The sequence below is a fragment of the Choloepus didactylus genome, chromosome 8, assembly GCF_015220235.1.
Source record: "Choloepus didactylus isolate mChoDid1 chromosome 8, mChoDid1.pri, whole genome shotgun sequence".
In the NCBI taxonomy this organism is placed as follows: Eukaryota; Metazoa; Chordata; class Mammalia; order Pilosa; family Megalonychidae; genus Choloepus; species Choloepus didactylus.
This window is the reverse complement of record NC_051314.1, coordinates 87,165,195-87,180,261: the sequence shown is the minus strand read 5'-3', so window position 1 is coordinate 87,180,261 and position 15,067 is coordinate 87,165,195. Positions and strand designations below refer to the sequence as shown.

General features: G+C 40.3%; 2 protein-coding genes across 2 annotated transcripts; both read left to right on the top strand.

The window, feature by feature from the left end:
• Positions 1-6,569: 6,569 nt before the first annotated feature.
• On the top strand, positions 6,570-7,493 carry LOC119543488 (olfactory receptor 8S1-like). The gene has a single exon (XM_037848342.1). The coding sequence runs from the start codon at positions 6,570-6,572 to the stop codon at positions 7,491-7,493; it is 924 nt and encodes a 307-aa protein (XP_037704270.1).
• A 2,253-nt stretch (positions 7,494-9,746) lies between these two features.
• On the top strand, positions 9,747-15,067 carry LOC119543402 (olfactory receptor 8S1-like). The gene is made up of 2 exons (XM_037848216.1): positions 9,747-9,766; positions 14,131-15,067. The coding sequence occupies exon 2, from the start codon at positions 14,144-14,146 to the stop codon at positions 15,065-15,067; it is 924 nt and encodes a 307-aa protein (XP_037704144.1). The 5' UTR covers positions 9,747-9,766; positions 14,131-14,143.

Below are 15,067 nucleotides of genomic sequence, written 5' to 3'. Positions count from 1 at the left end.
TGGTTCTACTCTCCAGGTTTCATTCCCTTCAACTTCTGGCTTTTTTCTCTAACACTCTAGGGCTTTTTCATGGTCTCTCTGTGCTTTCATAGTCTTTTTAAGGACTAGTAAGAGAATAACACACACCCTGAATGAGGTGGGTCATATTTAAATTAAGATCCTACTCACCAAAACATCCTACTTGCAGTGGGTCCACAAAGGTAAGATTAGCCTTAGAACATGATTTTCTGGGGTCCATAAGAACTTCAAACCATCACACCCACCATGAACAAAGCACTCCATAAAGTCTATTCTCCATTATGTCATCCCCACACACTTTTCACACTAATAAATATGAAACTCTCTTTATCTTTCTTCTGGCTGGTGGCATAAATTAAATAGTGAATATCAAAAATATCTATTGCATGAGAATCATGCTCTGCCACCAACTATTTCATCTTGTAAAAGTCACTTTCATTTTCTCATTTAATAAACAAAGGATTAAACCAGATGAGATGGTGTAAATGTATTTTAGTCCTGAATACATTGCTTTTTAAAAAAACTTATATAAAAATGTAAGCAAATAAAAGTGATCAAAGCAGAGCTGCTCAGGATTAACTGAGAGATGGAGAGTAAGAGAATACTTTGTACCAGCCTCCCAATAAATCTATTGAAACCCTAATGCCCAATGGGTTCCCTTCCTCCACAACTACAGCTAGAGGTTTCTATTGCTTCTCAAATAGTGTTGCATCCTAAAGTGCCAGGCGTGGTAAAGTCCTTTCCCTTATTTATACCTCATATTTACAGAGGCAATGCCACTCAATGAGCAACATTTACCAAGCAAAGTCATACCAAATTGGCCTATGTTACAAGGGATAAGGTTTACTTCTGAGAACTGAAAAATCTTTGCAAACATGCAATCAGATATTAAGTAATCAGTAACAACTGGGTTTAACATTTCTCAAAGGATGATTTTAAAATATAATGCCTGTATACCCCTAGAAGGGCTTAGGTAAATGAGAAGGAACATGTCTTATTATCTTTGAAGCCCAGTGCTATGTCTATACTTGGCATTCTGTGGAAATGTTAAATGAACTAGCATTCTGTTGACTTGGGCATGGCTTCAATTGAATTAATGGAGAAATGTACTGTTATTTATATGTCAATTCCAATAATATGTTGACGACTCTTTTTGCTTCAAGTAAGAAATAAAATACTTTGGCTTCTGACCTTTTAAAACCCATTGTTTGAATTTTTAAGTAATTCATTGTTTATGTTCAAATTATTAACTCTTTAACAAACTTTGAAAATTCATTATATGCTTGCAACATAGAAATTCTAGAAAGCCAAGGCCCAGTGAATTTCCCAGGCTGAGGTTATTGTCTTTCATTTAATAAATATGATGGATAATCCTATTGTGAATATGAGAAAAACTTGTATGCAAACAAGAAAATGACCAGTGACTTGGTAGTGCACCACAGCACAGCTCCATTGAGAATTCCTAAAGGCCATGCTCAGCCCCATCAAGCCATGAGGGAAATGTCCATTGTCCAGAGGAATATATTCTCTAAAATTCTCTTTTCATTCCCCACAATCTTAATAATATTTCTTTTCTATACAAATAATAATTGCCTTAGTTTGGGAGCTTCAAATACTGCCCTGCAGAGAATCCCCATGTGCCTTCTACTAAGTTGAACTTTCTAGTTAACTATAAACTGTGTAGTTAGCAAGTCCAGAGCTTGACTTCACCCCAAGGCTTCAGGGAATACAGGGCATTGGTCCAGCTTCCCCTGAGGACTGGACCCAGCCCCTGCAGCCCAAGTACAGGGAGGTTCTGAGTGGTCCCAGTAGAGAGTTCTTCCTGCAGGTGATGCTCTCAGCACCATGTTCAGACTCACAGGAAATAAATAAAGACAGGCCAGGTTACTGGACCTGAGAGCACATAAGGAAGATTCAATGAAATGCATGTCAGTTGTTCCAAAAGTGATCTTCTTTAGAGACACTGCTCTTCTCTATTATGTAGTGTCCAGCCTTGCATAATATCACTTTAGTTAAGGTACTGAAGAGAATAATCATGACTCGGTGGTGATTCTAGTGGTTCTAGAACCTGAACTGTGCTAATGCTCTGCACTTACAAACAACAAGAGAAAAGGCTGTCTGCTATGTTGAGAGTCAGTCACCTGTGACACCAGTTCTCTTATACGGAGATTTTATCTATGATGTGTCCACCTATTATGGGAAACCCAGAACACTCAAGGGTCACCTCCTCCAGGAAAAGCCAGGAACAGGTAATATCTTCTCTAATTCTCTGATTTCTCTCCTATTTTTCTTCCTGGTAAGTGCTCTATCTCTTTTAATTTTGCTGCCCATTGTTTCCCTCACTCATACCCCTGCCACTTAAAGATCCATTCCATTTCTTCCTAAGTCTGAGTCTCCCCCTCCACCCTCTCCTCTCAGCTGTAGATGAAAACTTGTTGCACCTTGGCAGACATTCTCCTCCCCAACATTCGGCCCTAAGATTCCTGTTCCCCCAAATGGTGCATTTGTCCCAGCAGCCTTGGAAAGCATCTCAAAGTTCAGGCTTTCCTCCCTGTGTAACAATGAGGACATGAGTATCTCACAGACTGGCATAAATCTGCTTCTGCCTCAGCATCCCTAAACATTACAAAAAGTGCAACCAGGAATGAAGCAAGGATGTCAGATAGAGATACTGGAGTTTTGGAGCTAATTATTCCCCCTGCCTTCCCAGAACACCAGTCAGGAGAACTGCCGTTAAGTGTCTTCAATTATTGAACGACCTCATATCTAGGCATGACTAAGGCAGTGTGAATCGTGTGAGAGTGCACAGGAGCACAGAGCTCTGAAAATAATTTCAAGGAATGAGTTTACCCTTGGACCCCTCCTGCTTCCAGCATTGGGATCTTTCTCCCCAGGAAGTTCCCTCCCCATGCACTGAGCATCTGAATGTGGCACCTCAGCCCTCAGTCTCCCTCAAGCCACCTTGTCCAAGCTGACCTTCCACAAAGACCCATCTCTCATTTCTTCATGCCAAAAGTAATTCAAACACCAATATGGAAGGAGGGAACAAAATGAAACAGTATAAAGTTTCAGTGGCAGATAGATTTCAAATGGAGTCGAGAGGTCATTCTGGAGGTTATCTTATGCATTGTATAGATATCCCTTTGTGGTTTTTAGTGTATTTGAAAAGCTAGAAGGAAATACCTGAAACATTTGAACTGCAACCCAGTAGCCTTGATTCTTGAAGACAATTGTATAATTATGTATCATACACAGTGTGACTGTGTGATTTTGAAAACCTTGCAGCTCACACTCCCTTTATCCATTATATGGACAGATGAGTAGGAAAATGGGGACAAAAATTAATTGAAAAATAGCGTAGGATGGGGGGGTGGGATGGGATGTTTTAGGTGTTCTTTTTTCCTTTTACTTTTTGGGGATTAATGAAAATGATCAAAAATTGATTGTGGTTATGAAGCACAACTATATGATATATTTTGAACAATTGATTGTACACTGCGAATGATGATATGGTATGTGAATATATCTCAGTAAAACGGAAATTTTAAAAAAAATACCAATATTGGAAGGCACTTTGCAGGTTACCTAAATGATATCTCATGTGATGTCAACCCACTTTCAAATAGCTGACCCTTTGGGAAAGATCAGGTAACTAAGTATCATCTCTCTGAGAGCAGTTTCCTGTAAACTTTGAATGAATCTTTTAGTCAATGAAATGAATGTGTAAATTTCTGTATTAAAGGTTGACTAGAAAATGCTTATTTTAGTGAAATTTCTTGAAACCTGTAAAATAAATGTGCTCAATGTTGACCTTTATCTCTTTAGACAAGAAATTCATCACATTGCCAGGGTAACCATGGATATGAAGTGTCTGTGATAGAATAATGGTGAGATAGGACTTGTCTAAAATCTTCTGAAAACTTCTTTGTATTTTCTACCTCTCTCCATGATCAACCTCCCTATCTTTTTCCCTGTAGTCTTTTAAGGCTCTCATCCCATATTCTAAAGCTGACATTTATCTTTTATATCTCAGATGAAATAAAGCCATTATTTCCCTTTTTTAGAGCACCCAAGCTTCCATTTATTCTCATGCTTAATTAATCTAGGATTTAAATTCAAAGATTTGTTTCTGGACTTTAAAGAAACCTCAAATGTCAGTTTGATTACATCACCCTCACAAAAGGTAGACATAAAGCAGGACAGAAAATGGTTCTCCAGAAATTCTACACTGTTCCTAATAAAAGAGCTTGGAACCCTTTGAGACACTAGGCCAGCTCCCTATGAGTGAAACAGAAGAATGGAAACAATTTTGAGAATAGCCCTATCCACAAATACTTTGAAACATCTAAATTATTGGGGAGAATTGCTTCAATGTACCATTTTATTTTGTTGTGTATATTCCAGATAAAATGTTGATTTCAACAGTATATTCAATTTTATCTATACAGAATCGTTAAAAGTAACTTCCACAGTTGGACATTCTTCATCATCACTGGATTTCAGCCAACAAAGTTGAATACTGCCCTGTTTCTCCTGGCTCAAATGTAGCCCGGACCTGGATTTATGATGGCTTAACATTGGGCTTTTTTGCTACTGGGACCTGGAGTGACACTTCTCATGACAAGATAGTATCTGGTCTCAGATTGCTGGCAAGGCGGGAAGGGCCAGAAGTAAGCTCTCTGAATCTGCAGGATTAAAGTTTTCGTGAATCCAGAAGGCTGTCTGGGCAGTCTGTGAACGGCCAAACAAAAGCAGAATACTGGTAAGTTAGCCTTAAATATTCAGTCCCAGCAAGAGTCTCCAGACAGGACAATGACTTACTACATGGCTGCATAATTTATGCTTCAAATGATTCTAACTTGGCATCACCTCTACATAAACTGTCCATCATCATGGTCCTCTGGGTCACAAACCTGAGACAAGGGATAGATCATGCAAGAAAAGTTTAGGGAAAACTATAAGATATTTTCACTTTACCCTTCATGGGACAATAAAAAAATAAGACATACACAACACAAATGCAAGCAGCTTCTTGCAAAATGGCAAGAGTGCTTGGGGCTTCTACAAAAATGAGAGCACATGAGAGGTGTCACAGTGACATATGAAGACATGGCTCATGCAGAGAATGGCATCCTTGAAATGCAGCACTTGCACTCTTGGGCATCATAGCTAGGAATCATGACAATTTTTTTTTTTGAACAGTACTATCTGCAACACTGCTGCCTGACATTAGTGCTATTTGGGGCAATGGAATGAAAGCAGAATATTAGACTTGGAGTACTGAAGTGGTCTTGTATGAGGCAAACAAGAATCATGTCTCACAATAATCGGAGAGGTATAGTCTGATGTTAACATAGAATGAGTATGCACAGAGCCAGAGAAATGCTCATTTGTGCTGGTTACTTTTAAGATGTGGTCCATGAGCTTAAGGAGCTCACAGTTCAGAGAGGGAAACTGAGATACCTGCTTAATCTTAAGTGAATAAAAGTAAAATTCAGGCTATGACATAGGCACCTGAGAGCAAGGAACCACTTGAGTTGAACACAGAGCTCTAGGCTGAGAGGAGGGAACAGTTAGAACAGGCTGCAAGGAAAGAGCAGGATTTCCATGAAGCTGATTTGCATGATGGGCCACAAGAATTTGGAACTGTTCATCAAAGGAGATGAATATTTGAAAAGGAAAACAATATGAGCAAAGACACAGAAACAGACCTGTTGGGCATCAGAATCAGCCCAAATGGCTGAAAGGTAGGTTAAGAGCAGATGAGGAAGAATTCTGAAGAACTAATCAGGGTAGTAATGTGGTCTTCATTCCTTTGGCCAAGCCTGTGCAGTGGGCCAATAATCAGGAAACAAATGGAATTTCTTTTCCTGGTTCTTCTACTTATTATGAGCATATTACAAAATCACCCCAAATGTCAGATTTCTCATGGATAGAATGGGGATAAGACTGCCTAAGCTTAAGAATCAGAATTGTCTGGAAATTCTCTCAGATTTGCCATGAGAATCAACTGAAATAGTGGTTGGGAAGGTGCTATGAATACAATTAAGTCTCATTAAAATTAAATCTGCCCTTTAGGAAAGGAGAAGCAGAGCAAAATCTTGACTCTTAAGTCCACAGAAACATTTGCCTTGCATGCCCCTTCTTCAGATTAAAAAATATTGAAAATTATACTTGATGAGTGTGTTGATATAAAGATAAACATAATCCAGGCTGGAATATTTTCACTTTTTTCTCCGGAACTTAAAAGAAAAGAAAATATAATCATGGAAAAATATGAGTTCCAGACTTTGTTTCTATAGTTGGTGGTGGATAAGTCAGCCTAGAAGAGGAAGCATTAAATTATTTTGAGAGAAAAAAAAAATCATTTTGAAATTGAGGAAAGAAGGAAAGATTTAGGAAATCACAGTGAAGACTGCTTTACATGTTTGAGCAGACTCCAGGAAACAAGGAAAACAGTGTATAAGAAGGGGTACTATCCAGAAGGAGAGGGAACAATCAGTGGAGATCTCACCCCATCTTCCTACTTTATTCCAAGGAAATGTCTCTAAATGGCCTTGAGGAACCACAGCACAGTCACCAAGTTTATTCTCATGGGAATGTCTGCCGACCCCCACATCGAGGCCCTGCTCTTCGTGCTCTTCCTGGTGATTTATCTTCTGACCCTGATGGGGAACCTGACGCTGCTGCTGGTGATCAGAGCTGATTCCCACCTCCACACCCCCATGTACTTCTTCTTGAGTAACCTGGCATTCCTGGACCTCTGCTTCTCCTCTGTCACAGTGCCCAAGCTGCTGGTGGACCTCCTGTCTGAAAAGAAAACCATCTCAGTACAGGGCTGCCTGGCTCAGGTCTTCTTTGTGTCCATCACTGCAGGGACTGAAGCCTGTTTGCTCTCAGTGATGGCCTATGACCGCTATGCTGCCATCTGCCACCCACTGCTCTATGCACAGGTGATGAGCCACGAGCTCTGTGTGAGGCTGGTGTTGGTCTCCTGGGGACTGACCGGTCTCAATTCAGTTGTCATTGTGCTCCTGGCTGTTAATCTGGACTTCTGTGAGGACCAAATCATACACCACTATAGCTGCGAGCTGCCCTCTCTCCTCCCTCTGTCTTGCTCTGATATCTCCATCAATTTCGACATCTTGATCTTCTCCACCTTACTGCAGGGGCTTGGAACATCCCCGTCCATCTTTTTCTCCTATGCATGCATTATCTCCTCAATCTTGACCATCAGTTCTACAACAGGCAGAAGCAAGGGCTTCAACACATGCTCCTCTCACCTCATTGCAGTGATCCTGTACTTTGGCTCAGGAATGATTCGCTATCTCATGCCCACCTCTGGTTCCTCCCTGGATTTGCTTTTCTCCTTGCAGTACAGTGTGGTCACACCCATGGTGAATCCCCTCATCTACAGCCTGAAGAACAAGGAGGTGAAAGCAGCTGTGAAAAGAACATTGGAGAAATATCTTTAATATTTTAGTTAGTGAACAAGGACACAGAACATTAGGAAATGAGTTTGTGTGGCCAAGGGCTTGAATTTAAGGTAGAATTCCATCATAATAACTTGAAGGGACCCAAGAAGCACCCACTTCTTGGTTATTATTGACAATGAAAAACAAAATATATGAAATTATATCTTATTTTATATCTATAGAACATAGTCTATGTTTACTTTTGTTCTCTCTTCCACCTCCAACACCACCACTCTTTCTAAAACTCATATTTAGATGTTGGATCTCCTGAATTGGTCATTCATATATCTTACCTTTTCACCCTTATGATTTTTGCTGTTTTATTGACTACTTTGTTGAAGATTGTATTCATTTATTTTCTCCCACAACTTTAGAACTATTCTTATTTCTTCCACTTTATATAGGTCTTTAACTTACATTTATGAAAACCTCTGCCACATGGCATCTGGTAGTCCTTCTCTCCCAGGTTTCACTGCCTTCAGCTTCTGGCTTCTCACTCTCAGCTTCACTGGGGCTTTTTCAGTGTCTTCTCTCTATCTTTTATCCTCTTATAAAGGACCCTAGTAAGAGGATAACATCCAACCTGAATGAGGTGGGTCATATCATAAGTTAAAATTGTACTCACCAAAACATCCTGCTTACAGTTTGTCCACATGCAAAGGAATAGATTTGCTTTAAGAACATGATTTTCTTGGGTACATAATAGCTTCAAACCATCACACCCACCAAGAAAAAGCACTTCATAAAATCTATTCTCCATTATGTCATCCCCACACATTTTTCATTCTAATAAATGTGAAATTCTCGTAGCGTTTTTTGGTGACTGGTGACATAAATTAAATACTGAATGTTAAAAATATCTATTGCTTAATCATGCTCTGCCACCACCTGTTTCATCTTATACAAGTCACTTTTATTTTCTCATTTAGTAAACAAAGAGTTAAACCAGATGAGATGGCTAAAATATATTTTAGCCCTGAATACATTGTTTTAAAAAATGTACATAAAAACATAAGCAAATAAAAGTGATTAAAGCAGAGCTGCTCGGTTTTAACTGAGAAAATGAGAGTAAGAAAACTTTTCCCTGCCTCCCAACAAAGCCACCTGAAACCTCTAATTCTTGATTGGTCCTTTCCCCAGCAACTGATGGTTTCTACTGCTCCTCAAATAGTGTTAAATCCGGAAGTGCTAGGCATGGTAAAGGCTTTTCCCTTATTTATCTCATATTTACAGAGGCAATGCCAGTCAATGAGCAACATTTACCAAGCAAAGCAAAGTCATACCAAATTGGCCTTTGTTACAAGGAATAAAGTTTACTTCCTAGAACTGAGAAATGTTTGCTAACATGCAATCAGATATTAAGTAAACAGTAACAACTGGGTTTAACTTTTCTCAAACAATGACATTTAAAGATAATGCCTATATACCCCTAGGAGGGCTTAGGTAGACAAGAAGAAACATGTCTTACTCTTTGAAGCCCTGTCACATGTCAATACATGGCATTCTGAAGAAATGTTGAATAAACTAATGTTCTATTAACTTTGGCATGTCTTCAATTAAATTAATGGAGAAATGTACTCTGTATTGTTACTTATAGGCCAATCCCAATAATATGTTGATGACTCTTCTGTCCTTCAAATAAGAAATAAAATATTTTGAGTTTTGACATTTTAAAACCCATTGTCTGAATTATTAATAATTCATTGTATGTTCAAATTATTAACTCTTTAACAAACTCTTTGAAAATGCATTACAATTGAAGGCCCAATGAATTTCCCAAGCTGGGGTTATCTCCTCTCATTTAATAAATAAGTCCATCATATTTTTGATATGAGAAAATCCTGTATGCACACAAGAAAATGAGTTGTGACTTGGTAGTTTCCCAAAGCCAACTCGCTTGAAAATTACTAAAGTCCATTCTCGGCGCCATTGTGCCATGAGGAAAATAACTGTTTTCCAGTGGACTACATTCTTTGAAATCCTTTTTTCAGTCCCCTCAGGCCTAGTAATATCTCTTTTCAAGGCATAAATAATTGCCTTAATTCAGAAACTTTAAATACTGCTCAGCAGAGAATCCCCATCTGCCTCCTACTACATTTAACTTTCTAGTTAGCTAGAAACTGTGTAGTTAGTGAGTCCAGAGCTTAACTTCACCCCGAGGCTTCAGGGAATACAGGGCATTGGCGCAGCCTCCCCTGAGGACTGGACCCAGCCCCTGCAGCCCAAGCACAGGGAGGGTCTGAGTGGTTCCCAGTAGAGAGTTCTTCCTGCAGGTGATGCTCTCAGCACTGTGTTCAGACTCACAGGAAATAAATGAAGAGATGCCAGGTTACTGGACCTGAGAGCACTTAAGGAAGATCCAGTGAAATGAAAAATGCCAGCTGTTCCAAAAGTGATCTTCTTTAGAGACATTGCTCTTCTCTATTCATGTAGTGACCTGCATTGCAGAATAGCACTCTAGGTTAAGGTACTGAAGAGAATAATCATGACTTGGTGGTGATTCTAGTGCTTCTAGAACCTGAACTATGCTAATGTTCTGCACTTATGAACAGCAAGAGACAAGGTTTTCTGCTGTGCTGAGAGTCAGTCACCTGTGACAACAGTTCTCTTATGGGGAGATTTTACCTATGATGTGTCCACCCATGATATGGGAAACGCAGAACCTTCAAGGGCCACCTCATCCAGCAAAAGCCAGGAATACGATATCATCCCAAATTCCCTGATTCAATGCCTATTTTTCTTCCTGGTAAGTGCTCTATCGGTTTTAATTTTGCTGCCCATTCTCTCCATCACCCACACCCCTGCCACTTCAAGATCCATTCCATTTCTTCCTAAGTCTAAGGCTCCCCCTCTACCCTTTTCTCTCAGCTGGAGATGAAAGCTTCCTGCACCTTGGAAGACATTCTCCTCCCCAGCATTCAGCTGAGATTTCTGTTCCCCCAAATGGTGCATTTGTCCCAGCAGCCTTGGAAAACTCAAAGTTCTTGCCTCCCTCTCTGTGTAACAATGAGGACATGGAAATGCCACAGCCTAGACATAAATCTGCTCAGCTTCAGCATCCCTAACATTACAGAGAGTGTGACCAGGAATGAAATGAGGATGTCAGAGAGAGATAGTGGAGTTTTGGAGCTACTTATCCCCCACTTGCCCAGAACTCCAGTCAGGAGAACTGCCATTAAATGTCTTCAGTTATTGAACAACCTCATGTCTAGGCACAACTAAGGCAGTGTGAATCATGTGAGAGTGCACAGGAGCAGAGAGCTCTGAGAATAATTTCAATGAATGAGTTTACCCTTGGACCCCTCCTGCTTCCAGCGTTGGGATCCTTCTCCCCAGTCAGTTTCCTCCCCATGCACTCAGCATCTGAATGTGGTTCCTTAGCCCCCAGGCTCCCTCAAGCCACCTTCTCCAAACTGACCTTCCACACATAGCCTTCCCACATTTCTTCATGCCAGGATTAGTTTAAACACCAATATGGGAAGGCACGTTGCCAGATACCTGTATAATATCTCATGTTATATCAACCCACTTTCAAGATCAGGGCAAGATCAGGTAACTAAGTACCATCTCTCTTAGAGATGATTCTTATTAACTTCAGATGGATCTTTAAGTAACCTAATTGAATGTGTAAATTTCTGTATTAAAGGCAGACTGGGAAGAACTTTATGTTAGTGAACCTTCTTGAAACCTATAAAATAAATATGCTCAATATCAAGCTTTATCTCTTTGTAGGAGAAATTTATCAAATCACCAAAGAAATCAATGGATGTGAAGTTTCTGTGCATGAATAATGGTGAGCAAGACTTGTCTAAAATCCTTCTGAAATCTTCTTTGCATCTTCTATCTCTCTCTGTGATCAACCTCCCTATCTTTTCCCCTTTAGTCTTGTAATGCTCTCATCCCATGTTCTAAAGCTGGCATCTATCTTTTATAGCTCAGATGAAATGAAGCCAATATTTCTCTTCTATAGAGTACCCAGGCTTCCATTTACTTTCATGCTTAATTAATCTAGTCTTTAAATTCAAATATTTGTCACTGATCATTAAAAAAAAACCTCAAATGTCAGTTTGATTACATCATCCTCACAAAAGGTAGATATAAAGCAGGACAGAAAATGGTTCTCCAGAAATTCTACACTGTTCTTAATATAAGAGCTTGGAGCCCTTTGACACACTAGGCCAGCCCCCTTTTGAGTGAAATGAAAGAATGGAAACAATTTTGAGAATAGCTCTAACCACAAATAATTTGAAACTTCTAAATTATTGGGGAGAATGGTTTCAATGTATCATTTTATTTTGCTTGTGTATATTCCAGATAAAATGTTGATTTCAACAGTATATTCAATTTTATCTATACAGAATTCTTAAAAGTAACTTCCACAGCTAGACATTCTTCATCATCACTGGATCTCAAACAACAAAGTTGAACCCTGCCCTGTTTGTCCCAGCTCAAAGGTAGTCCGGATCTGGATCTATGATGTCTTAAGATAGGGCTTTTTTGGTACTAGTTTCAGGAATGACGTTTCTCATGACAAAAAGCGTCTGGTCTTAGATTGCTGGCAAGGCTGGAAGGGCCAGAAGTAAGCTCTCTGAATCTGCAGAATTAAACTTTTCCTGAATCCAGGAGGCTCTCTGGGCAGTTTTTGAACTGCCAAACAAAAGCAGAATACTGACAAGTTAGCCTTAAAATATCCAGTTCTGGCAAGAATCTTCACACAAGACAACAACTTACTACATGGATACATAATTTAGGGTTCAAATGATTCTAAATTGGCATCACCTCTACATAAACTGCCCATCTTCATGGTCCTATTGGAAGCACACCTGAGATCCAGGGCAAAATGATGCAAGAAATTTTGAAGGAAAACTATAAGATATTTTCACTCTACACATCATGGGACAATAAAAGAATAAGACGTACACAAAACAAATGCAAGCCACTTCTTGCAAAATGGCAAGAGTGCTTGGGGCTTCTACAAAACTGAGAGCACATCAGAAGTGTCACAGTGACATAAGAGGACATGGTCCATGCATAAAACAGCTTCCTTGAAATTCAGCACTTGCAGTCATGTTCATCATAGGTAGGAATCATGACAACTTTTTTGAACAGTACTATCAGCAACACTGCTGCCTGACATTAGTGCTATTTGGGGCAATGGAATGAAAGCAGAAGATTAGGCTAGGAGTACTGAAGTGATCTTGTATAAGGCAAACATGAATCATGTCTCAGAATAATCTGAGCGGTATAGTCTGATGCTAACATAGAATGAGGGTACACAGAGCCAGAGAAATGCTGATTTGTGCTGGTTACTTTTAAGTATGTGGTCCATGACCTAAGGGAGCTCACAGTCCAGAGGGAAACTGAGATACCTGTTTAACCTTAAGTGAATAAAAAAGTAAAATCCAGGCTATGACATAGGCACCTGAGATCAAGGAACCACTTGATTTGAACAGAGAGCTGTAGGTTGAGAGGAGGGAGCAGTTAAAACAGGTTACAAGGAAAGAACAGGATTTGCATGAAGCTGGATGAGCCACAAGAGTTTGGATCTGTGCATCAAAGGAGGTGAATATTGAAAGGGAAAACAATGTGAGCAAAGACACAGAAACAAATAGACCTGTCTGGCATCAGAAGCAGCCAAAGTGGCTGAAAGGTAGGTTAAGGGCAGATGAGGAAGAAGTCTGAAGAACTAATCAGGGTAGGAATGTGGTCTTCACTCCTTTGAACCAAGCCTATGAAGTGGGCCAATAATCAGGAAACAAACAGGATTTGTTTCCTGGTTCTTCTACTTGCTATGAGCATATTACAAAATCACCCCAAATGTCAGATTTCTCATGGATAGAATGGGGATAAAATTGCCTAACCTAGGAATCAGAATTGCCTGGAAATTCTCTCAGACTTGTCATGAGAATAACTGAGATAGTGGTTGGTATAATGCTCTGAATACAATAAAGTCTTATTAAAAATAAATACAGTCTTTAGGAAATGACAAACAGAGCAAAATCATGACTTTCATGGACCACAGAACAGTTGCCTTCAGGGTCCCCTTCTTCAAATAAAAAATATTAAAAATTAAACTTGATGATTGCATTATTATCAAAACAAATACATATTCACTTTTTTCTTCTGATTTAAAAAAAAAAAAAATTTCCATGGGCCCTGAAAGAATGATGAGTTCTAGGCTCTGTGCCTATTGTTCCTTATGGATAAATCAGCCTACATAAGGAGCCACTGAAGTATCTTTAGGGCAAAAAACTGAATCATTTGTAAATTGAGGAAAGAAGAGAAGGTTTAGGAAACAACTACATGTATGGGCTAGAACCTTTAAGGATTTCAGAACTATAGGAAGAGTCCAGTGGAAGCTAAACATCACGAATGTGGAAGTGTGCCTTTTTATTTCAACAGGTCCCTGTTGAACAGGAATAAGAATCGCTGAAGTATGTGAAGACCATCATACAAGATGGGCCATAGACAAGACAGGATAACATCTCTTACTGAGATACAATGCGGGCAGCTTTAGATGTTTGGCCACAGAGTCCAGGCAAAGAAGGAAGGGGTAGGTAAGAAGAAGGAGTGTTATCCTGAAAGTAAATGGAACAATCAGAGGAGATTTCACCCCATCTTCCTACTTTATTCCCAGGAACTGTCTCTAAATGGCCTTGAGGAACCACAGCACAGTCACCAAGTTTATTCTCATGGGGCTGTCTGCCAACCCCCACATCGAGGCCCTGCTCTTCGTGCTCTTCCTGGTGATTTACCTCCTGACCCTGATGGGGAACCTGATGCTGCTGCTGCTGATCAGAGCTGATTCCCACCTCCACACCCCCATGTACTTCTTCCTGAGTAATCTATCATTCCTGGACCTCTGCTTCTCCTCTGTCACGGTGCCCAAGCTGCTGGTGGACCTCCTGTCTGAAAAGAAAACCATCTCTGTAGAGGGCTGCCTGGCCCAGGTCTTCTTTGTGTTCTTCACTGCAGGGACTGAAGCATTTCTGCTCTCAGTGATGGCCTATGACCGCTATGCTGCCATCTGCCACCCACTGCTCTATGCACAGGTGATGAGCCACCAGCTCTGTGTGAGGCTGGTGTTGGCCTCGTGGGGCCTGGCCGGTCTCAATTCAGTTGCCGCTGTGCTCCTGGCTGTCAATCTAGACTTCTGTGAGGACCAAATCATACACCACTACATCTGTGAGCTGCCCTCTCTCCTCCCTCTGTCTTGCTCTGATATCTCCATCGATATCTATATCCTGATCTGCTCCTCCTTACTGCATGGGCTTGGAACATCCCTCCCCATATTCTTCTCTTATGCCCGCATTATCTCCTTGATCCTGACCATCAGTTCTACAACAGGCAGAAGCAAGGCCTTCAACACCTGCTCCTCCCACCTCATTGCAGTGATCCTGTTCTTTGGCTCTGGTTTCTCTCGCTATCTCACACCCACTTCTGGTTCCTCCTTGGATTTGCTTTTCTCCTTGCAATACAGTGTGGTCACACCCATGGTAAATCCCCTCATCTACAGCCTAAAGAATAAGGAAGTGAAAGCAGCTGTGAAAAGGACATTGGAGAAATATCTTTAA